This window comes from Tachypleus tridentatus, chromosome 12, assembly GCF_004210375.1.
Source record: "Tachypleus tridentatus isolate NWPU-2018 chromosome 12, ASM421037v1, whole genome shotgun sequence".
Classification (NCBI taxonomy): Eukaryota; Metazoa; Arthropoda; class Merostomata; order Xiphosura; family Limulidae; genus Tachypleus; species Tachypleus tridentatus.
In genome coordinates this window covers 41,490,688-41,514,305 of record NC_134836.1, presented here as the reverse complement: position 1 = coordinate 41,514,305, position 23,618 = coordinate 41,490,688, and the positions used below count along the sequence as shown (strand labels likewise).

At 34.5% G+C, this 23,618-nt stretch overlaps 1 protein-coding gene across 1 annotated transcript; it reads right to left on the bottom strand.

Moving 5' to 3' along the window:
• Positions 1-18,174: 18,174 nt before the first annotated feature.
• LOC143233126 (U-scoloptoxin(01)-Cw1a-like) lies at positions 18,175-22,271 on the bottom strand. Its single transcript, XM_076469056.1, has 4 exons — positions 22,177-22,271; positions 21,199-21,243; positions 20,854-20,891; positions 18,175-19,281 (listed from the first exon to the last, which is right to left on the bottom strand). The coding sequence occupies exons 2-4, from the start codon at positions 21,218-21,220 to the stop codon at positions 18,922-18,924; spliced, it is 420 nt and encodes a 139-aa protein (XP_076325171.1). The 5' UTR covers positions 21,221-21,243; positions 22,177-22,271; the 3' UTR covers positions 18,175-18,921.
• Positions 22,272-23,618: the final 1,347 nt, after the last annotated feature.

The following is a 23,618-nucleotide window of genomic DNA, read 5'->3' as shown; positions in this document are numbered from 1 at the left end:
AACTTTTATTTACTGGATGGTTGGAGAATATTTATGATAATGTTAAACATTTTGTAAGATATTAATAAAAAGCCACTTGTTATTAATTTTGAAATAGTGAAGCAAATATATCATAAAGGAAAATAAAGATTTCCATGTATATTAATGGAAATAATTATAAGACAATAAGGAAGTGAATTATTGGAAATTTATTAATGACATAAAATACAGAAAATACAGGGTGGCCGGTAAGTCCCTACTCATCCATATATCTTATGTATCCATTGTATCTGTGTGCTGTCCCTCATTCTCGCTGCATAATATTATGCGATGCCATGTTCTGTGGGACATTTTCCTCACAACAGCAGGGGTTATTGTTCCAAATGCCATGGTAACAGCTGTCTTCAACTCATCATCAGTATTATAATGTTGTTTAGACACAACATATGGATGGGTAGGGACTTGCGGGCCACCCTGTACAAAAGAAAAGAACATGTGCAGTGCACTTTTTTTTTTCAGTATGTGTGCCCTTTGCCTTACACAGAGCCTTGCATCTTGTATTAATGCTGCTATACAGTTTTTTCGATGTGCAGTTGTGGATATTATGCTAAAGCTACTTTTACTTCACAATTCAGTCAGTTCATTTGGTCACCTTTTGTTCTTCACAGTTCATACCCAAGAATGTTTGTTGTGAGACTTTGCACAAGTAGAGCCATGGTTGAGAGTTTTACCATTTGTCCCTCTGAGCTCATTTACTGTATGCCTGGGCTCATTATCTTACAGAAAGATGAAACCATCCTCAATAAGTTGCATTTCTGAGGGATTTCCTTAGAATCTACATGTGCTTGTTAGCAGTCAGGGTGTCATCATTTTATGTAGATTACCAACACCATAAGGCTTCATTGTAGATACTGCACTTTGACTTTGATACCAATTTCTTTAAACTATAGAATATATCTTTGATTGTTATTCAATAATGTGAATTTGGGTGAATCTTTAATTAGTAAATAGCACCAATTTTGCTTATTTCCACTGTGTGTGGTCTCATGACCATTTCATCCTTATGTTTGACTACCTCTTTTCAGCACCAGTTTTTGAGCAGCTGTATGTCCATTTAGATTACATTATGCTCATGTTTATTTTACTTTTTTAAAGATTCCTTTAATTATATGTATAAATGATCAGTTGTTTCTCTTGTAAAAAAACATTGAAATACTTAACATCACTTTTGGAGAGAGAAGTTTCCTACTTCAACTATATCATAAACAGTGCCAATTTAACATACTCTTTAGTGATATATACAGCTCCTACTTGTGTATATATATAGTCTTGCAGCAATTTTTGTTATGGAATATCATTAATTAGATAAAACATTTCTACATGCTTTTATGGCAGTATTTCAATCTCGAGAGAATGGTGGATTTAAGTCTAATTGGCTAAAAAAAAGAGGACCCAGTGGAGATGTATTGATAGGAATATTATAGATCAAGTGAAGACTATAGCTGACCATTGAATTTGTCCTCATATGGGATCCATGAAAAGATTCATGATATTTCTACTGACCATATTATGACTTCCTGTAATTTTATAAACTATACTGGTGTGGCTTTTCCCAACTGTTTGGAAAACAACCAATTTCAATGTAAATTATATCATCAATGAATACTTTGGTGTAGTTAATTTTTACACAATAATAGGGCTGCATGCTAGTTAGAGTGCTGTCCAAAGAATCATATGAAAGATGTATGTGTATCTGAAACTTGATGTTGAAGCATATTCTGGTTTTGTGTATATAAACTTTAGCAATTGCTCTCTATCATTTTAGGTAGTTTTTAGATTTATAAGTTTAGTTTTTGTTTCTAAAGTGAGGTTTTACAAAGTGCAACTTAATAATTAGGACTTTATTGAAAATTTAGGAATCAATTTGAGCAGGTGAGTTTGATGGGAGTACTATTTTGTAATGGAATAAGTGATCTTGGAGTCTGTTACAATGGAAAATTGATTTTGGAGTGTTAATAAGTTAGTGACATATAGACGGTGAATTATTGAAAGAGACTGTTGGCCAGTAAATAAGAAAGTTACTGTCAAGCATTATTATTTTAGTTTTGTTAATTTTGAGTTTTTGCTTACACTGCAGAAACAAAGGCAGGAGAAATACAGCATGCATGATAAATTATCAAAGGAGCAAAATTTTTTTTATTTGCATTATTGTGACCCGTTCAGCTTATCACTATACAAACAACTTTATTGTCATTAAATGTACTAGATTTTGTATTCTTTTTTTACTGAATAATATAGTCAATGCTAAAAATAACTTAAAAAGAAACTTATTTTAGTAGTACTTATATTATATAAAGATATGAAGAAATATTATTTTTATCACATCTTTCATGGTCATTAATTACAATACATCATTTAAAACGTTACCTGACATTTATTGGTTTCTTGAGTGAATAAGACATAACTTGTATGTTTTAAATACATCATAAGATGAAAAGACACTAACATCTACCTTTCCTTAGAAATACCTAGGAGATTTTTCCACATGCACCAAGTTTTGAACAAAATTTCTGTTGGTACACATTTGTGTACTATGGTACTCATAGTTAGTGTAATCTTATCTTTATGAGTTGATTGACTGACAACAGTTGAATTATTCTCATCTAAATTCTGTCACTATTATTGTTATCAGACTTGGTGTATGATGCAATCAGCATTAAACAATAGTACTTCACCAGTAGGAAGGTAACACATCGTCCATGCAGAGTAGACCCTACGAGTACCTTATTCTTGACAAAGCAGAAGAAACTCCCCAGAAATGGGTAGGTTCTGTAGAGTGGTATCTATCTAAAATACATCTTTAGGTAAAGGCAAATTTAACTTCTCATGTGATATTTTACCTCTTCTTATGAAATAGCTTTTCTCGATTAGTACTGTCATCTAAGGTGCAAATCTTCAATACTCACCACTTGCCTTCAACCTTTCATTTTTGCTTATCTACACATCAGTGGTTATACAGCAGCTCTTCACCAATAGGAATGCAACAACCACTATCGTAATCACCATCCTCTTCACATTTGTACTTGTTAATAACTTCTCAGTTTGCAATAGTACTGTATAGTTGAGCTTGTTTTGGCTCAATAATTTGTTGAGATTTTTTTTATACTGCAGACTTAATTTTTTTTTTTGCATTTCTAAATGTCTAAGTTCATGCTACCTTCATCACTCTATGAGGTATATGCTGTCACGCATGTTCCAGGGGTGTATGATAGGGAGGACAAGAACATAGCCTATTCTCCTTGCATCTTTGACTTTGGTTCCCCATAGAGATATTGGGGGATTTACCCAACTCTCCTTTACCTTTTGTTGAAGTAATTGATCACGCTTGTGCTTTCTCATCTTTATCTTCTGTTTCCAATGGTTCTCAACCTGACCTTGATGAAGAATCTAGGGCTAATATTTAGTTTTTCCTCCCTCACCTGATATGAGGGCTCATTCCCAAAATTTTGGGAACCAATTTTTATTGAGTGTTTGTATGCTTCATCTGCTTCTTACATGTGAATATCTTGCTTATACATTTTATAAATCTTCCTTTATCTTGCATGCCAACATATGACATCTCTCATTCCTATAGCTTTCAAACTCTGTTGCACTGGTGAATTTGATACAACCTCAGTTTTCCTGTATCAAACTGATGTCCATAATTCTGCATGTATTTTCAGCTATGCAGTTGGTGATTCAGAAAATTTACTTGTCTCCTGAAAGGTTTTCATCTGATTTTCAGTCTTCTGTTTACTTCAAGGATATGCCTTTCTTCTTTGGCCCTAGCTCTTCAGACATAGCTGATATTCTGGTGGGCTGGGATACAATTTTTATGTGAATACATTTATCCACTGAAACTTGGGCATGCCAACTTTTTTAAGTGAGTTGTTTAGGGGTCTTGCAGACTCATTAGAGGCTTGAGTTGAGTCCACTCATCTACTTTATTCTCTATCCTCACTAACTTCCCATTTATCCTAACCTCCTCCTACTGTTTATTTCTCAGCTCACTTCTCCATCAAACCTGCACCTCCAGTGGTACTGTGGTATGTCTGTGGACTCGCACCATGAGAAACCAGGTTTTGATGCCTGTGATTGACAGAGCACAGATATTCCATTGCATAGTTGTGAGCTTAATTCTAAACAAACCATCCAACCCCTTGTCTGTCCTAACAGTTCAGTTGTTGCTCATAGGCATTTCAGAGGATTATAGTATTGGTGACTTGGCTTTAGAGTTGGTCCAGGCTTTTCCATTTTTGCCATATGTGGACACCATTTATAATGAACTTATGGGTTTTATGTTTTTTTTAGAAGGTTTAAACCTTCACATCTATTCCTTTTCCCATTTTTTTCTCATCATAGTACATTCTCCCATCAAGGGATCCTGTTTCTCATTAACATCTACAGAGGTACTTTGGAGCTTACATCAGAAAGAGGCCATAAAACTTGTAGAACCTTTTCAGCAGGGGTTTTATTCCTGTCTATTCACTGTACCCAAATCAATGGAATATAATGACTAGTTAATGATTTATCATTCCTGAACTATTTCCTGGTCGTAACAAAATATACAATGCACTCTCATTTCACTTTGGAATCTTTTGACTCCTGGGTTATGGATGATGAAGGTTGACATGTCAGATGCCCATTCCCCAGGCATCGTGGAATTCATTTCATTTTGTTAATAAGGGGCATGTTTATCGGTTTCAAACTTTACTGTTTGGCCTAACTACAGCTGCTTATGACTTCTGCCAAGTAGTTTGGTAATTTTTTCAACTGCTTCATGCCAGAAATCTTCATTTTCACCATTATATGGATTCCTCTTAGGTCAAACCTGCTGTTCATACACAGTTCTGCAAGAAGCTGCCAGAGTACGTTGGTTTATCAAGCTGGAGAAGACTTTTCTCACATTTACACAATATCCAATTCATTTGGGTGTGTTTTTAAATTCCTTTTCAGTTGGACCCATTCATCGTCCCTTCATTTGTTGGAAACTGAACATCTTATTCACAGTCTATCACCTTCTCTCTCATTCCTACTGCACAAGACAGACTATCTCTTTTGGGCAGACCTTCACAGTGTCACTTCCCCTTCCTTTACCATTGTTTTGTATGTTTCTACACAAACTTCAATCAGGCATGTATCATCCATTTATTCCCATCCTTCGGCTTTATTTGTGGCTTTTGTCCTATCCTTCACCAAACAATCCAGATTTTCTGTGTATGTTGCCTCAATGAATACCCATTCTGTACATTCTGTCTCCTTGGCAGTTTATCAGTGTAAATGATGTACTTTCTGCTGCTGGTCAGTCTGTCAGGGATATTGTCCTTCATACTCTTCTCTAAAACAGTCGGCTGCATTTTTTGCTTGGCTCTGATAGGAGATTGTCAGTTTTCTCAATTGTTGGATGTTAAATGGTATTATCTTGCATGTTCAGATTTACTGAGTTTGCCTTTATATTTCAACTACCTGTGCTGCTTCACTGATTTCACATCCTATTTGACATAGCCAGATGGTTAGGGTGCTCGATTCACAGCCTTCAAGTCGTGTTTTGAAATTTTATCCCACAAGAAATTCTTAACCCTTCAAGAGTTGGCAGTGGGTGGTGATGATCGGCTGTCTTCCCTCTAGTCTTTCAATGCTAAATTTAGGGATGGCTAGTGCATGTAACTTTTGTGTAGCTTTGTGCTAAATTAATAACAAACCTTAATAATGTCCTTCCTTTTTGGTGATTTATCAGTGTGAATAGTATACTTTCTGCTGCTGGCCACTGTGCCAGAGATATCGTTCTTTACATCTTTCCTGAAATTACTCCAGTTGACTACATTTTTCATTTGGCTCTTCAATAGGGGACTGTCAGTTTCTTTGACTGCTGGCTATTGCATTTAATTATCTTGCATGTTAGATTTAGCAAGATTACTTCTGTCTTCCAAGCTTCTACGTTATTGTCGTTATTTCATTATTTTATCCTATTTTCACCCACCCTACCCTGTATCTCTTCTGGATTGGAATCTCGGTGTTGTCCTTCATGCTGTTACTCTTTCTGCATTCGAACATTTATCTCCATGTTCCCTATATCACCTTTCCTTAAAATTCCTGTTCCTCATGTTATTGGCTTGTGACTGGTGGTGCTCTAAGATCTTTGTGAATGACGCTTCACATGATATACCCAGTTTTTATGTTATTCTGTTCACTGACTGTTCATTTTTGTCCAACACTTTTGCTGGTGGAAAGAGTAATTTCACTTTTTCTCTCATTTCATTATTATTTATTTCACTGAGTGCTTCCCGTGTATGGTTCAGGTTTTTTGATGGTATCTCACTTCCACTGCTCCCTTCTGTGATTCTCATAAACATCTGTTTATTCCATGTAATCCTTCCATCTTCTGGGATCTCTCTCCCATAACTCTTACAGGTTGTATTCGACATTTAATTAGGCTCGTGTATCCTTCCCTTTTTCATAAGGAGTCTTACCTTTTAACGGTATTTTCTCATGAAATCTGTCACCTCCCAATGTCCTTGGCTACCAGTTTCTGTCTTCCTTTAGGGGTCATCATGGGGACAGATATGGTGACCTCATCTTATACTTTTGTTTCACATTATTTACACTATATAGCTGTTTCTTGTTCAGTAGGTTTTTATTCACCTCTAGTCATCATCTTGCACATATCGTGGTATCATTACGATTGGGGAGTACAAGCATAATCACAGGACAGGGGCCTTTTTGCAAGTATATTATGGATTTCACTTTTTCACAAATGTTCTTTTTAGTGGTCTTTTGCTTTATAAATATGTTCGATCCAAGCCTGTACACTCATGAACAATAATGAGTAAAGCAGACAAGGATTGCTGCCCATTTTTGATGCTTTGTGGTATTGACACTTGTTACTGTTAGCCTTATGTACAATTTCAGTTGCCACCAGGTATTGGTTGGTTGATTCCATCCATGTGGTGGCTCTGCCTTTCAAAATAAGATATCGTGGTCACTTGATATCTCTGAACTCTTTGACTCATTTTCCCCTTATTTTTTCTAGTAAATTATGCCAAGTCCTTGCCACTTACCACTTCCTAGCAGTTGTGGGGGTGGACTTATAGAGTGATGTCCTTCTGAGTGATGCATTGGATCACTCAGTTGAGAGTAAGGTGGTGGCATTCTTTGAGTATTTATGATGAATTGAACTTCCTACTGTGGCCTTACTGCACAATTCTAGATGCCACCAGGTTTTGGTTGTAGCAGTATGGCATATTACTGTGGCTTTCCTCCTTTCTATCGTCATTGAGGAGTAAAGAATAAACCTCGGTCAAACGTGCTGTGGTGTGATATTTTCATTTTTGGTTTCACACCTTATGATTTTTTCTTTGGCACTTCGTAAAGTGAAAACAATTTTCAGCACTCCACCAATTTAATGTGGGATTCCAGCTATTTTGTGAAAAGAGCTAAAATGTCATATCGGAAGTTAACATTTTCCACTTTTCCCATTTCCACTCTCATAGTTATTCACGAGTGCAAATGTAGAAAAGCCATAAAAAGTACAAATGTATTGACAAATATTGTAATGATAATAAATACCTTCCTCAACACTATTAATTGTGCTTGCTGTTATATACAGCTAATACTGTGCGTTATAAGGTCTTTAGTTGAAATCAGAGTCCGTCTTTTAATGACCTTGACTAGCTAGGATCCCCATAATCACTAGTATTCTTCCCATTTTACCTTGCCATTAGCTCTCAGTGGCACAGATATATGTCTGAGAACACATAATGCTAGGAACCGAGATTCGATATCCGTGGTGGGTAGAGTACAGATAGATCATTATGTAGATTTATGCTTAGTTTCAAAGAAACCAGGCCTGGCATGGCCAGGTGGTTAAGGTACTCGACTCGTAATTTGAGGGTCGCGAATTCGAATCCCCGTCACACCAGACATGCCCCTTTTAGCCGTGGGGGTATTATAATGTTTCGGTCAATCCCACTATTCGTTGATAAAAGAGTAGCCCAATAGTTGGCTGTGGGTGGTGATGACTACCTGCCTTCCCTTTAGTCTTACACTTCTAAATTAGGGACGGCTAGCGTAGATAGCCCCGTGTAGCTTTGTGCAAAAAAATTCTAAGCAAACAAACCAAACCACAACTTTTTCATCAAACAGCTATTTCTATACTTTTTTCTAAAATCATAGTTACGTTTTTGTCTCGTGACAATACATTCATTGCTTCGATCACTCAATGCTATCTTCGAGTCGACGGCTCAAATTCCATACCTCCAAACATGCTCTTTCAGTCGTGGGTGTATTATAATGTTGCGGCCAATCCCTCCATTTGTTGGTAAAAGAGTTGGCGGTGGGTGGAAATGACGAATTGCTTCCTTCTAGTCTTTTTGCTGCTAAATTAGGGAAGGCTAGTGCAGATAGCTTTGCGCGAAATTAAAAATAAACCCAAACTAAACAATCACCTAAATGGAGTCTCTAATTTTCTGTTGATGCCTGCTTGGCTTATTTCTGGAGTTAACGAAAAAGACCCCCAGTGGCACAGCGGCAAGTCTGCGGACTTACACTGCTAGAATCCTGGTTCCATGGTAGGCAGAGCACAGATAACCCATTGTTTAGCTTTGTGCTTATTTCAAAACAACAACAACAACAATAGACCTTATCGTATCTGAAATGGAAAGAGGCTTCCTGGAACATGTGAATAGCGGGATTTATCCCAACGAAGTGTGACTAAGATTAAAATCTTAATGGAGAAATACCTTAGCTTTCGCGGGAAATTTGGCACCAGAGTAGCATCAACTGACTGAATGATAAGTGATATAAATAGCAAAAATGCAATATTTGAAGATAAAAACTAATAATAATGGCAAACTAGTTTTTAAATACCCGGAAAAACAGATACCATATTATTAATGATTCAATCTCAACACATACCATTGTATAAAATGGTATAAAATTAATGTCTCAGTCCTCTGTATGTGGTCATCAACTATTTATAATAAGGTTATATTCTTTAAAGTTGGAAGTGTTTATGTCAGTGACCATCTTTCTATATGGGTTGCCTTCGATCTTAAAACAAATTACAACTTTCCATTTTATACAAAAATGAACTTAAAAAGGCAAATTGACCAAAATTCCAAGTAATATTAAATCCTAAATTATCAAACAAAATCAACACAGAAACGAACTGAATATCAAAAATAGGTCAGTATTGCGTTACACTTTCTTGGTGCACAATAAACACAGTTTACACCTGCATACCACATGAAACACACAACTTGGCTCACCTAACGTGGAAACAATTAATTAACGAAAGAGAAATGAAGAAAATATATAAAAACAAGAAGCCCGAGTTACAAAACAAGAACCAATGTATTAACGAACAAAATCAAAAACTAAAATCTGAAAATTGGGATATTTACTGCTCACAACTAAATAACAAAGTGGATAAACTCAACAAATACACTTAGAGTAATAAAAATAAGGCATGAAAATATTCAACTTTAAAACATAACATTACTCAATTCTAAACAAATACACAGGGGATACTGGCTTTAGAAAACATTTAAGACATCGTCTGACCATGAAACAGTACAATAATTTCCCAAATAAAGTAAATAACAATAAATATGTACATATACTAGTATTCATAAAGGAATTCACAACTTTAGAAAATAAGACGAGAGCGACATGGCATAACAAACATTTAAAACACACGAAAAGAGTCACTAGGAGAGGACAGGTTACAAAGAATATTGCTATATATATATAAAAAAAAGAGGTCTCAAAAATTGCACGAACACGTTGTAACCTTGATCAATTCATCACTATAATCAAGCTATATATACCAACCGCTAGAAAGCACGTAAATAATTAGAAAGAACATCAGCGAATAACCCAGAAAATTATAAATCCATTAGCCTAACAAGCTGCTTAGGGGAAAAAAAAAAAATCAGTAAAAGTCTTGTGGCATGTCTGGAAACTACATAAAAATATATCTTAAATTAAAAATGGCTTTCTTAAATTTAGAAAAGCAAACGATCCTCTAATTCGACTTAGGTAAACTAGAGCAGACAACTTCGACAAAAAGAATGTATTATTGCTTGCTTTCTCGACGCTGAAAAAGCATCTGATAATATTTGGCCCTTACACGAAGATAAGAGAAAATGCAGAAGACACTCTAAGTATTCCACTCCAGAAGCAGGCGTCCCTTGAGAAAGGGGAGTTCCATACGTTTTTGTCATGTATGTCAGCAACGTACGTCTTTACGATCACAAATTCAAGTTACTGTTCACAGTTCGCAGATGATGTTGAAATTTGGAAGAGTTCCGCAAACCGTAACAGAAGCAGCATATAAGCTTCAACTATTATTAAAAGAAGTAGAAGAATAATGTAAAAATTAATTAAAATAAATGCCATAAAAACTATAAAAATATTTTATTTTAGTTGAATGAATCAATATAACCCTATACCTTATAACTTGAACTATATAAGTTGTAAAGATAAAACAATTTATTTAAATAAATAAATTATCAGAACAATTCACGTTCATCTATCCTATTAATATGAAGTCCCCTGCTGGTACAGCGGTAACTCTTCGAATTTACAACGCTAAAATCAGGGGTTCGATTCCACTCTGTGGACTCAGCAGATAGCTTAATGTGGTTTTGCTATAAGAAAACATACACCCCAAATCAATTAAAACAACCACGACCAAACCTAGACTATACTTAGCTGGAACCCTACCGCAGGCAGTAACATCAGCTAAAAATCTAGGACTAACATATGATTTCAACTTGAGCTGAAATAAACGTAAGTAAGGGTATCGGAACAAAAGCGCGTTGACGAACTAAAATTGGGGGTCTAGCTGGAAATATAACGAAGGTACATCCACAGGGAGCATTCATAAAATATACAAAATACATACCTCCTGCCATCGAATATACTATATATTATGGTTAAACATATCTAAAACACGTCATGCTGGTACAAAAAAAAGTACAAAGTTATATTCTGATAAAATCTTACAGAGTACCACATACAACAAGCGTTACTTTCTACTTAAGTACTCAAAGATCACGTCATTTTCAGAAAAATACTTAACTAAGGATCAGTTACATATTTAAGAAGAACGTAGTCAAAAATGAGTTTCTAGACAACTTGGATAACTAACATCATATATGCCGAATTTAACCCTAAGCATTTTTACAATCTCCAACAAGAAAAAAAATCCAACAAGGTTAGGTCAGGGGAACATGGTGCTCATCGTGTTCATCCATCTCTACCACTTCACCTGTCTGAGAGTGTGTTATTCAGATTCAGGACATGAAGACTCAAGTGTGGTGGAACGACAGAAAGGATATGTTTGTTTGAATATCGCGCAAAGCTACACGAGGCTATCTGCGCTAACAGAAAGGAAGGAAAACATTGAGTTTTTTGACAGGTTAAATAAATCCGGGACGGTAGACTGTTTAATACCTGTTTTCCATGTGACAGACGTGACGAACTTGACAGTAGTTTTGAATGTCATCATAAAAACCAGTGCTTGGACGAGTAAAAGTTGAATTGACCAGACCAACAAATAACTCAGCTTCCTCTGGTAGATCACAAGTCGCTCGTTTGTTCTAACAAGGTTTTTAATTTTTTTTTATCAAATTAGATTTATATTGGAATGGGTTATAAATGGATTATATGTATATTTAGAAGTTACTCAGCAACTCGATTTCAGTATGAAAATAAAAATCAACGGAATATCAGTTCAAAATAATGCGTAATATTCAAAACCTACCGTCACTGTATATTATTAAGAGAAAGTTAGACATAAATACGTATTACATTATTATGATTTTGTATTAGTGAAATTAATAATTCCAGCCCATTTGTAAGGTTATTACTAGCCTAAAAAATTCTCAAATTTCATTGAACAAGTAAACACAACCAACAACAAAAAGTAGTAGTGCCAAGTCCAGCAAACAACTAACAAGAAAAATATTTCAAGAAGAGTTTGAGGTACATTAGTTCTAAATGAATGCGATTTGTCGGGATGTGGAAAATGTGCAATTATGACAGTCTTAATAATAAAAAAAAATACATATCTACTCTGTCATCCCCGAGAAACTTCTGTAATACAATTATTTCTCTAAATTACCGTTGAAAAAATACACACACTAAAATAACTTTTATTCGGACGTTTTTATTTGAACATTTATGGTTTTGTAGACTAATGTACTGAACAATGACTGAGGAAGCCATCTAGCTTCTTTTGTAATAACCTCTCAGTGGCACAGCAGTAAATTTGTAGACTTTTAAGGCTATAAATCGAGTTTTGATACTCGAGATGGACGCAACATAGACAATTCTACAGCTTCAGCTTTCTACTTAAATACAAATAAACAATTAGCGAAAAATAGAAAATTCAGATCTAAAGGCCCAATAATTTGTTTAGTATGATGTTAAGTTATATTATGAGAATATTTAAAGGCATGAAGCCGTTAGTGATTCGGAAACTAACCATAATGTTTTAAGTTTAAAAATTACGTAGAAAGAGTCTTTCGGTGTCGTAGTACTGTAGCACTTATAACGCCGAAGTTTTTAGTACAATCATATTACGAGCATAGCACAGATGATGCACTTAGTGTTTGACTCGTAATCCGAGAGTCGCGGGCTTCAGTCTCCATTGCACCAAACATGCTCGCCCTTTCAGACATGGGGGCGTTATAATGTGACAGTAAATCCCACTATTCGTTGGTAAAAGAGTAGCCCAAGAGTTGGCTGTGGGTGGTGATGACTAGTTACCTTCCCTCTAGTCTTACACTGCCAAATTAGGGATGGCTATCGCAGACAGCCCTCGAGTAGCTTTGCGCAAAATTCAAAAAACAAAAAAAAGCACTTAGTGTTTTGTTTTCTTAACAAAAAACAAACTAATATACTGAACGAAGTAAAATTAAGTTATTTCTTACAGTTAAAAAAAATTAACAGTTTTTTCTGGACTCTATCACAGAGACAATATAACGTGTGAAACATAAAGTGGATATTTAAATGATGTAAAATATTTATCTGACCTGTAAAGAAGCCTTGAACAATCTTAATATTTTATACATTAAGTAGGTCCTTGATAGATATTTAGTACAACAGCAAATGCGTCTGATCTTAAACCTATTCTAGCTGACGAATATCACTCCTCTAGTACAGCGGTGTGTCTCCGGATTTAGAATGTTAGAATCAGGGGTTCGATTCCCATTGCTGGGCTCAGCAGATAACCCGATGTGGCTTTGCTCTAAGAAAAATACACACACACGCCTGAACAGTATGAACATATTTTCATCATGCTTGCTTTTTGGAATTTCGCAAAAAGCTACTCGAGGGCTATCTCTGTTAGCCGTCCCTAATTTAGCAGTGTAAGACTAGGGGGAAGGCAGCTAGTCATCACCACCCACCGCCAACTCTTGGGCTACTCTTTTACCAACGAATAGTGGGATTGACCGTTACATTATAACGCCCCCACGGCTGAAAGGGCGAGCATGTTTGGCGCGACGGGGATGCGAACCCGCGACCCTCAAATTACGAGTCTTTTCATCATACAATAAAATATTTTAGTAAAATAAATAAACAAAAATAACCCAAAGTTAAAAACCATACATTTATTTATTAAAACGACATCAGGTTTTAACTTGCCGTCATTCGGGCATGTGCTGTTTTACTGAATGATTATATCCATTTTAATGTTGTGTTGTTTTCAGTTTGAGGCCAGACATGGTTTACAAATCTATTCAGACCAACTTTAAGAATTGAAATTTCTCTATACGAACACATTTTATATCATTTAAAGACTTTTCATGTCTGTACGAAGCGCCGAAAGTAACGGTTAATGGGTAATCTGTGGATCTGAAGTTCCATAGCACGCCCCTTTTGCCACCAAAAAAAAGAAAATTGTACCAAGAACTTTAGGGCCGTAGATGCGTTACAAAAGTAGCAGTCATATACCCCTATTTGACTAGAGTAGCTCATAAACTGGTAGAAGCTGTTAATTAGTTGCCTTTCCTATATTCTGTCACACCAAAATTAGTAACGTTTAATGCAAACAGTCCTCTTGTAGCCTTACATAAAATTCGACAAACGCAAACAAAGCATCAAGAATCTATAATTTTAAATATCTTCATTTTTACAATTTCAATTCATACAAACACTTAAATATACCAAACTAGTTTACACTTTGTTAAGCATATCATTTTGAAATACGTTTCTTATAAAAGGAAATCAAGATAACTTTTTACATTTAAAACAGAAGTAGAAGGAATACCAGTAAGACAAAAACGAAATAAGTTCATACCGAATAACATTTTTTTATAAGGTTTCTCAATAGATTTTCTTTATGTTAAAGAATTCCGGGTTGTATCTCGGACAATAAGAATTTTGATTCCTAGCGGAAGTTGCCAAGTATTTTTATGTGCCAATATTCAAGACCTAAAGGTCAGTGTTGATTCATTTCTCGTTATTTCTTTTAAAAAATTATTTACTTTTGACTTTAAGGTTCTGAAAAACAATAAAAGATACGTTGCTTAAGCCACTTGTTAAAAAAAGTTTGTAGGCTTAACCTATCTTCTCTTTCTTTACTTTCTAAACAAGTTCACAAATAGCCCATACATTCTTAATAAATAAACTACACTGTACCCCAAGCTTTACTGGCTTCTGTGGCCCAGTTATTCCCAGTTTTTAAACATCATGTGTGATATCTACAAAACAGGTCGAAGAGAACCGTCGAACGTGTTGGCTATTTGCCTTTTTTTTTTGTCAAACAACCTTCTAACGATGCAGTTACAAGAACATTTTACTTCCGTGAGAGTCTGTTGTCAATTTTTATGTTCAAATAATCACCAGAAAATAAAACAAGTACAGCCAATGAATACCTAAAAAAGTGCTTTTAATAAAAAAGAACTCATCAGGGTCTACGAATAAAAGTCAATAACTGAAATACTTATGATTATGCATTATATTATGTAAAAATAAGTGATTTTTCTTTAGAGAAGTGATCGAATCCTTGTTCTACCAAACATGCTCACTCTTTCAAACATGGGGCGTTATAATGTCAATACCATTAATGTTTGGTAAAGAAGTGGTTTAATTGTTGGTGGTGACTGGTGATGACTAAGTGCCTGCGGCTTGGCATGGCAAGGTAGTTAGGGCGCTCGACTGGCAGTCTGAAAATCGCGAATTTCAATCCCCTTCACACCAAACTTGCTCGCCCTTTCAGCCGTGGGGGCGTTATAATATGACGGTCACTCCCACTATTCGTTGGTAAAAGAGTCGCCTAATAGTTAGGGGTGGGTGGTGGTGACTAGCTGCCATCCGTCTAGTCCTACATTGCTAAATCAGGGACGGCCAGCACAGATAGTCCTCGTGTAGTGTAGTAGTAATACTTTAAAATCTTGGTATTCATGTAGAAACATCACATTTGGGGTGGAATGCCATCTTCAAGGACAGTTTTGTTGTATCCCCTGCTTACGTACGTACTTTAAGTATTACGTATCTTACTATTTTATTATTCTTATTTTCATGAGTAACCATATTGCTACATCTGGGTGCAGACAGCTAAATAAGGTGAAGACATAGAACGGCTTGCGTACCTACATCTGCTACTTTTTTATTTTCTCCTTTATAAAGCTCGTGACCTCGAAGAAACTGTGGTTAAATTACACTCTTGGCAGAGTTCAAAAGTAAAACAAAATAAAATAAAATAACACATGTTAAGTAAATATGTTAAATAAATATGCAGCTAAAATCTAAATGTTTAAACTAAACGTCTTCCGACTCTCTCGAAAGCTCTCTAACAACATCTCGAAAGTTTAGAGTCTGCTATAAGCTAAAAGCACCCTTCAACAACTTCCACTAACAACATATTGAAAGTTTAGAGTCAGCTATAAGTTAAAACCACTCTACAACAACTTCCACTAACAACATGTTGAAAGCTTAGAGTCTGCTATAAGTTAAAACCACTTTACAACAACTTCCTCTAACAACATCTCGAAAGTTTAGTGTCTGCTATAAGCTAAAACCACTCTACAACAACTTCCATTAAGAACATCTCGAAAGCTTAGAGTCTGCTATAAGCTAAAACCAGTATACAACTACCACTAACAATATTTCGAAAGCTAAGAGTCTGCTATAAGTTTAAACCACTCTACAACCACTTCCACTAACAACATATTGAAAGCTTAGAGTCTGCTATAAGTTAAAACCACTCTACAACAACTTCCATTAACAACATCTCGAAAGCTTAGAGTCTGCTATAAGCTAAAACCAGTATACAACAACTTATGCAAACAACATTTCTCTCAAAAATGAGAAGCAGTTTAAGTACTCTAGTTACAACACTTAGAATCTCATTCGTGTCATCTTAACTCTCAAGGTAAATTTGAATACGAGAGTTTGTTTGGTTTAGGGATATCTTAGGTGTCCACCACGGAGAATCGAACCCCTAATTTTAGTGTTGTAAATCCGTAGACTTACCATTGTTCAATCGGGGAGACATTTATAGGAATAAACAAAATTATATGGACGATAAGTTAATATCAGAAGATTGCAATGTGAATGTGTAAGAGCGAGTCAGAAGTGTTGTTGTTAATTTTAATTATTTCAGTGTAACAAGTAATTCAAAACATTTTGTAAGTTTCATAGTTGAGAAATATGCAAGGATGTGTTAACAATGACAGTATAGTAAGAGTTCTGTGTGGGACCCATGGGTGATCAGATAGTAGAGATTCACTATTCACTTACTTTCTGACGCTCGAAATGATAGTGACTAATATTGAGAGTAGATTACTTTGATTAAATTTACAAGCATGATTTCTGATTCTGTCTTAATGGTGAACTAGAGCACGAGGAAGAATGAATAATGTTTAAGGTAGTTTGTTAGGAAATTTGTCAACTTTTAAAGTACTGCTAAATATCTTCGAATTCTTTTTCAGTTAGTAGTTTTTGTAACTTCGCCCAGGAATGATTTGAGAATATGATTCTCTACTTTGGGTGACGTTTTTAGCCAATAACAGAGACAGTCTACGATGTTGGCATTTTCTTCATTGTCGGGCTCTGATTAAAGTGCTTATAGCCCATTGATGTATGCTTTACTAGTTGTGGACTCTAGGGCACCTAAGAACCTCAAACTTTATGAACTTCAAAGTAACACAAGACAATTAACTTCCAATTAACGATGCAAATTATTTCATTAGTATGTGCATTTTAATAAGCTCTGGCTCAGAAAATTTGAAAACACAATGTTGTGAAAACTAATAATAATACCAAACTAAATTATACATTAATTTAAAGCTTAAGAAGAGAGAAAACGCATGGAACTAACATCACAAATGTGAAACTGTCACAGAAGAAAATAAAAATAAAAGGTGTATTTATTTTCAATATTCAAAAACAACACTTGAGTTACAGACCTCTTATAGTTAAAGTGTAACTTGTTTATGACTCGTGTTTCGGTTTATTCCTTGCAGTATTTCTCACTTATTTACTGAGTTAAAACAATTAAGAAAATTATGATGGGTTTGATGGCCACGCTTTTTCACTGAGGTTTGGAACTGTTTATCTGTAGCGAGAATTTGGATTTGACTATTGGACTTGGGGTGCAATCTTGACCGAGGAATGAGGATATGGTGTGGGTTAAAGATGTGATATTTGGTGGCTCGGTGTTTGTTTCTGTGTTTCTCGTCTTTGAAGTGGAAGTATTCAAAGAAATAGATGTGTTAAATATTTCATCTGCTATTCGAGGAGAGTTTACCCCTGTTTTGAGGAATAACACAATCTTGTTTACACGGTAGATGTTAGACGAAGTTGTGCTGATGAGGAGAAACCGAAACGTACAGTCAAATCACGAATATAATTATGATTCGCCATCTGTTAATACGAATTGAGAAAAGAGAACAAAACGCAGTTTTCATAGACAAACATTATCAGGTAATAAAAGAAAGCATGTTATATATATTGCTTCCTTCCTCATCTGTTCTTATTATTGTAGCTGTACGAGTCAGTAAACAATGAATTTAACAATGTTTCTATCGCACGTGCACTTAAATATACAGTCTAAAGGATATTGTAATTTCACAATTTTACAAAGAATCAATTAGTACGTGACAAAAGAAAGGAAATAGACAGTCAAATAAGATCCCTTCGTTTTAATACTATCTTGAACAGAAGGCTTCTTCACTAAAATCGTATAGTCACAAAATTTCATAATAGTTGATACAGTGTAAGTTGCTAAATTCTGGTCAAAATCTTGTGTCAAATTTAGATACGTTTTTGTCTCTAAGTGGTTCGAAATTTCATATATGCTAACATTAAGAAAATGTGCTTTGATTACATAACTTTATGAGTCTCTCATCAATTTTAATAAAACTTTTTTGTTGAATAGTCACACATTTAGTCAATATTTTCTGCTTTAAAAGCCAGTTTATTGCTTTAACATGACAACATTTACACCAAAATTCTTTAAATGCTCTATAAGCTTTGAATATATTCTTTTTGCATGTGTTAAGTTAATATTTTACTTAACATTAAACAACTATTCTAAGCTTTGAAACTATATCATAAAAACACTTATCTCACTAAGTCGTTCCATCATCGAGAAATACTATAAAAAACATTTATAATTTAGTAGTTATACAACAAATCAGTTGGGGTATTTTTTGATGGCTCATTTTGTATTATTTCAACAAGTTATAAAGAAAAACGTCACAAGATAAAACTGTAAGAGGAGTAAAATATTGGCTACAGTTTAATAAATTGTCGAATAAGATTGTGAGGAAAAATGAAATTCAGCATTGTAGTATATAAGAGAGGTGAAACAAATGTAAATATTATTGCTGTAATTTTAATATTATAACTGTGAAAACTGCAATTTGCTGATAGCTGTTAACTTTGTAACTAAGGGTAGGCTCGGGCAATGTCTTCATTGGTCAGAAACGGAAGTGTTGAATCCCCTGAAAAAAGCTTATCGTTCAAAGGGAAAAAATCTCTTGCTTGGGCACAAGGAACAGCAACTTCTGGATATGCACAAGTTAAAGTGAGCTGATTGAAGACCGTCTGGTTTCCACATACGAAGCTCCAATGTCTTGTTTGTGAAGTCCCATCCTCGTTTTCTTCGATGTAACAAACATGAAATATCTGACAGTTATTTTCAACGTCAGCATAATAGCCATTGTTTTTGCATACGAACGTACGGTCTACATCGTCAGATAACAAGAGCGAAACACCATCTGGAAGCTCAAAAGCTTCCCGTTTACTCTGTAAGCAGAAGGAAGAATAAAATATGAGGTTATGTTTAAAATACATTAGCAATTATCAATAATCAATCATATTCATAAGACAAGATCCATATAAGGTAAGAATTCTATGCTTGTTTGTTTGTTTTCAATTTCGCGCAAAGCTACTCGAGGACTATCTGCGTTGGCCGTCCATAATTTAGCAGTGTTAGACTAGAGGGAAGGCAGATAGTCATCACCACCCACCGCCAACTCTTGGGATACTCTTTTATCGACGAATAGTTGGGTTGACCGTGACATTATAACGCCCCCACGGCTGAAAGGGCGAGCATGTTTGGTGCGATGGGAATTCAAACCCGCGAACCCTCGAATTACGAATCGAACGCCTTAACCCACCTGGCCAAGCCGGGCCGTTACATAAGTAAAGGTATCACATCAGGCTCTGCATAATTATATGAACTCTGTAAAGACTGGTGACATCAAAGTATGATCATATTCGATGTTTTACTTAAATGCGTTATTTTGTTTCGATGAACGTAAGATATCGAATTTCCTTTACGTAACCAGATTATGTTTTGGATGGAGATACAGTGCGAAGAGAACTCATTTAATCCGGTAAAGTAAATATTTCTAAAATCATTCATTACTATTCAATTAAAAAATAACTCGGCTTTACTAATAAAGGTTTCTTTGGTTTGTTTTGAACTTCGCGCAAAGCTAAATGAGGGCCATCTGCGCTAGCCGTCCCTAATTTAGCAGTGCAAGACTAGTGGGAGGGCAGCTAGTCATCACCACCTACCACCAACTCTTGGGCTACTCTTTTACAAACGAATAGTGGGATTGACTATCACATTATAACGCCACCACAGCAGAAAGGGCGAGCATGTTTTGTGGGACGGGGATTCGAACTCGCGGCCTTAGAATTACGAGTCGAGTGCCTTAACCACCTGGCCATGCCGTACCCCAAGTTTGTATTAAAGAACTAATATTTTTTAGCTTTATATGTTAATGAAAGCAAAATTTACAAAAAACAGAAGTATGTCTTCTGAAGATAAGTGTTTTTAGATGTTTTAAATATCTGTTTTTCTTCCTTAATTCAGTACATTACATGTATGCGTAGCATACCATACGATAACATTTGGATCAAAACAGGACATGGAAACTGAGAACAAAATGGATGTTGTAGTTGTTATAAAGTAATAAATAACTTGATAATTGCAATAACTATACTTAATATTTGTAGAATACATTAATATGGTTGATGAAAAGAAATATTAATTCAGTTTCCTAATTTTTTTTCGATACTGATATTCACAAGATATACAATATATTTAACAGAAATATGTTTGTATACAGTATTATATTTAAAATTTTGGTTTTTGATCTAAAACGGATAACATCAATCAAATTTACATATTCAACATTTTCTATCAGACGATAATAATAATACTAAACAAATCTGAGAAATGAAAAGCCAGAAAGAAAACGAATTGTCTTTAGAACATCAAGATCACTTAAAAGGTTAAGTTTTTGAAAATAAAGAAATATATTTGTGAATTTATTTTAAACTGAAGTACTTGATATTTTTACCTACCCGGGAGACGCCATTCACAGCGATAATACAAATCACAGCTGAAAAATAAACCCACAAAGAACTACCATAAATATACATAACAAATACAATAATATATTTTAAAAATAACAATAATCCAAGTAATACCTGCTTAATATCATGGAATTGTTTAAATATGAAATAAATATAAACTAATATTAAACCAAATATAATATTATCTTTTTATAAAATATAGTTAGAATTACATGAAATATCCACTTTCAAAAAACAAAACAAAAAGACGTTCATTCAGAAGTATGATTGATTTTAAAATAGAAGTTGAACCGAGTGTTGATTCGAATTGTAGTTATCATTCAGAATGCTCACCCAAAACTATGAAGATTTTCATTCTGGATATGTGGACCACAACTTCTGTAAAAATGGTCAAGGATTAAGAAGAGACATTTCTAAAACATGGTCACAATGAAATAACATTTACAAATTCATAATTTTTCAAACTGGTTTAAATATTTATTCACATTTATCTTCAGTTTTGATGTCAATATGTCTATCCAAATCTCGTCATTCTTGTAATATATTACACAAAATTTTAACCCGAAAATTCCAACAGTACAGTACAATTTATATATTAGACTTTTAAAAAAGTAATAACTTCTTCAGATTTAGTTTCTGTAACCTGAAGCAATTCTTAATTGGTTTCTTTCCCTTCGAATAAAGTTAAAAATAATAATAACTACATTATACAAACTCGTTTGTGGTTAAGCGAACAAGATACGTAAAACATAAAAAAAAAAATTGCTCTCAAACTAAACTTATCACAAGTCAGAGTAATAGTATTTCAATCTCAAATATGATTACAAATAATGAAAAGAGAAGATTTCATATAAAAATATATGAAATGCAAAGGAACAACGAAAATATGGATTCCAGACGCAAGGAAGAAGGCTTAAAATTTAGGATATTATTTAGTATTAGTTTAAGCCTTTTTAAAAAAAACTTTCTTTGGTGTGTTAAAAAGTTAATGAGTGGCTGTCCTTATTACTTCTGAACAAAATGATATAACGAAATTTAAGACTAAATATAATAGCCTAAAAACTAACAGTTTTAGTTTACTCTAATTATATGTATCACATAAGTAACTACGTTGATGAGTAACAACAAAAACAAACAAAAGTAAAGAAACAACAAAAACTATTAGTTTCTTCCACACTAAAAGTGCACAAGATAAGAGACAATTTGGTTAGGATAACTGGTGGATAAGTATTTTGTATTGGTAAAGCTGGTGAAATAAATAAGTTGATACAAAGATATTTTTTCTTGTTATCGTGAAACAAAATGACTTACTGCTGTTTTAACTTCTGTGTAGTTCTTCTGAAGCTTGCAACGTCCTATCATTTATCCACATAATATTTCTTGTCTTTTATACTTTAGAACGAGGCTAAATTAACTTGACCGTGTCACATCATATACGACATCGCAAAAAGGTGTACAACCAATAAGTGGGATGAACTTGATGGAAAGTGTGTCGATGTGACACTCACACATAACATTTGCCGTTTTTCACTCGTTTTATTTATTCTTGTAATGTTTTAAATTATAGATTTTTCCCTCGTCTTAAACGTAATTTTTAACATATTTTTCTTGAAGTTATGAACTTTCATTATGAAAATACGTTATGAATATCTGCCCAACACATAACACTAATCATTGAGAGAGAGTCTACTAATGTTTTAACTTGTGAAAAAGTGTTGAGTCGCCTGCTTATTATTTGCACATTCATCAAATATCCTAAATAAATACTTCCAGATTGTACTGCTGTAATTCGAGTCACCAAACTTTCAGTCCAGCGGTAAAGCGTCTTCGGGTTTACAACACTAAAATGAGGGGTTCAATTCCCCTCGATGGACTCATCACATAGCATGATGTGGCTTTACTCTAAGAAAACACAGACACAGAACTTCCAGGATTACGCAATTTAACTATCTAATTTTTGGTTTGCTAATTTTTTTGCAATATTATTAAAATACAGATTAGTGTTATATGTAGGACTGACATTAAATCACATCACGAAATGAAATCTTGCTCTGTGCTATCACTGTTAAAATACACACACGTATATACGCAATGCCAAAAAAAAAGTCAAATAAAACGTTTGTAAGGTTTAATTCGGTGAACCCCACACTCGAGAGTTGGGAATCTTCCAGAAAAACGAAAGTAATATATGATCATATTCAAAGATATATGTTTGGATACATATATTGATGTTTTGTCAAGATCTCAATGCTAAAGTCAGGGATTCGATTACCATCGGTGGACACCGCAGATAGCTTTGCTATAAGAAAACCATACATATTTGAAACAAAAGTATTGAACAAAGTATCTGGTAAAAAATCTGCTAAACATTCAGTTAAAAACATGTAAGCGGTTTAATATTTGGTTATTTACCTATTATTTATATGGTTGTTCCTTGGTTTGACAGCGGTAAATTTACAACGATAAAATCTAGGATTCGATTCCCCATAGTAGACACAGTAGGCAGCTTTAAAATAAATAAAAAACAAATAATTTATATGGTTTTTAGCGTCAAATTTTCGAGATACTGTACATTCGAAATACGTATGAAATTAGGCAGTATATGAATAAACAAAATAAGAGCACAAAGTAAATATATAACTTAATTTGTTTTCTGTGTTTAGATACGTACTTCTTAAAATGCTGACTGTGAAGGCCTGGTAGTTAGGGCGCTCGACTTGTAATCTGAAAGTCGCAATTTTAGCCGTGGGGAT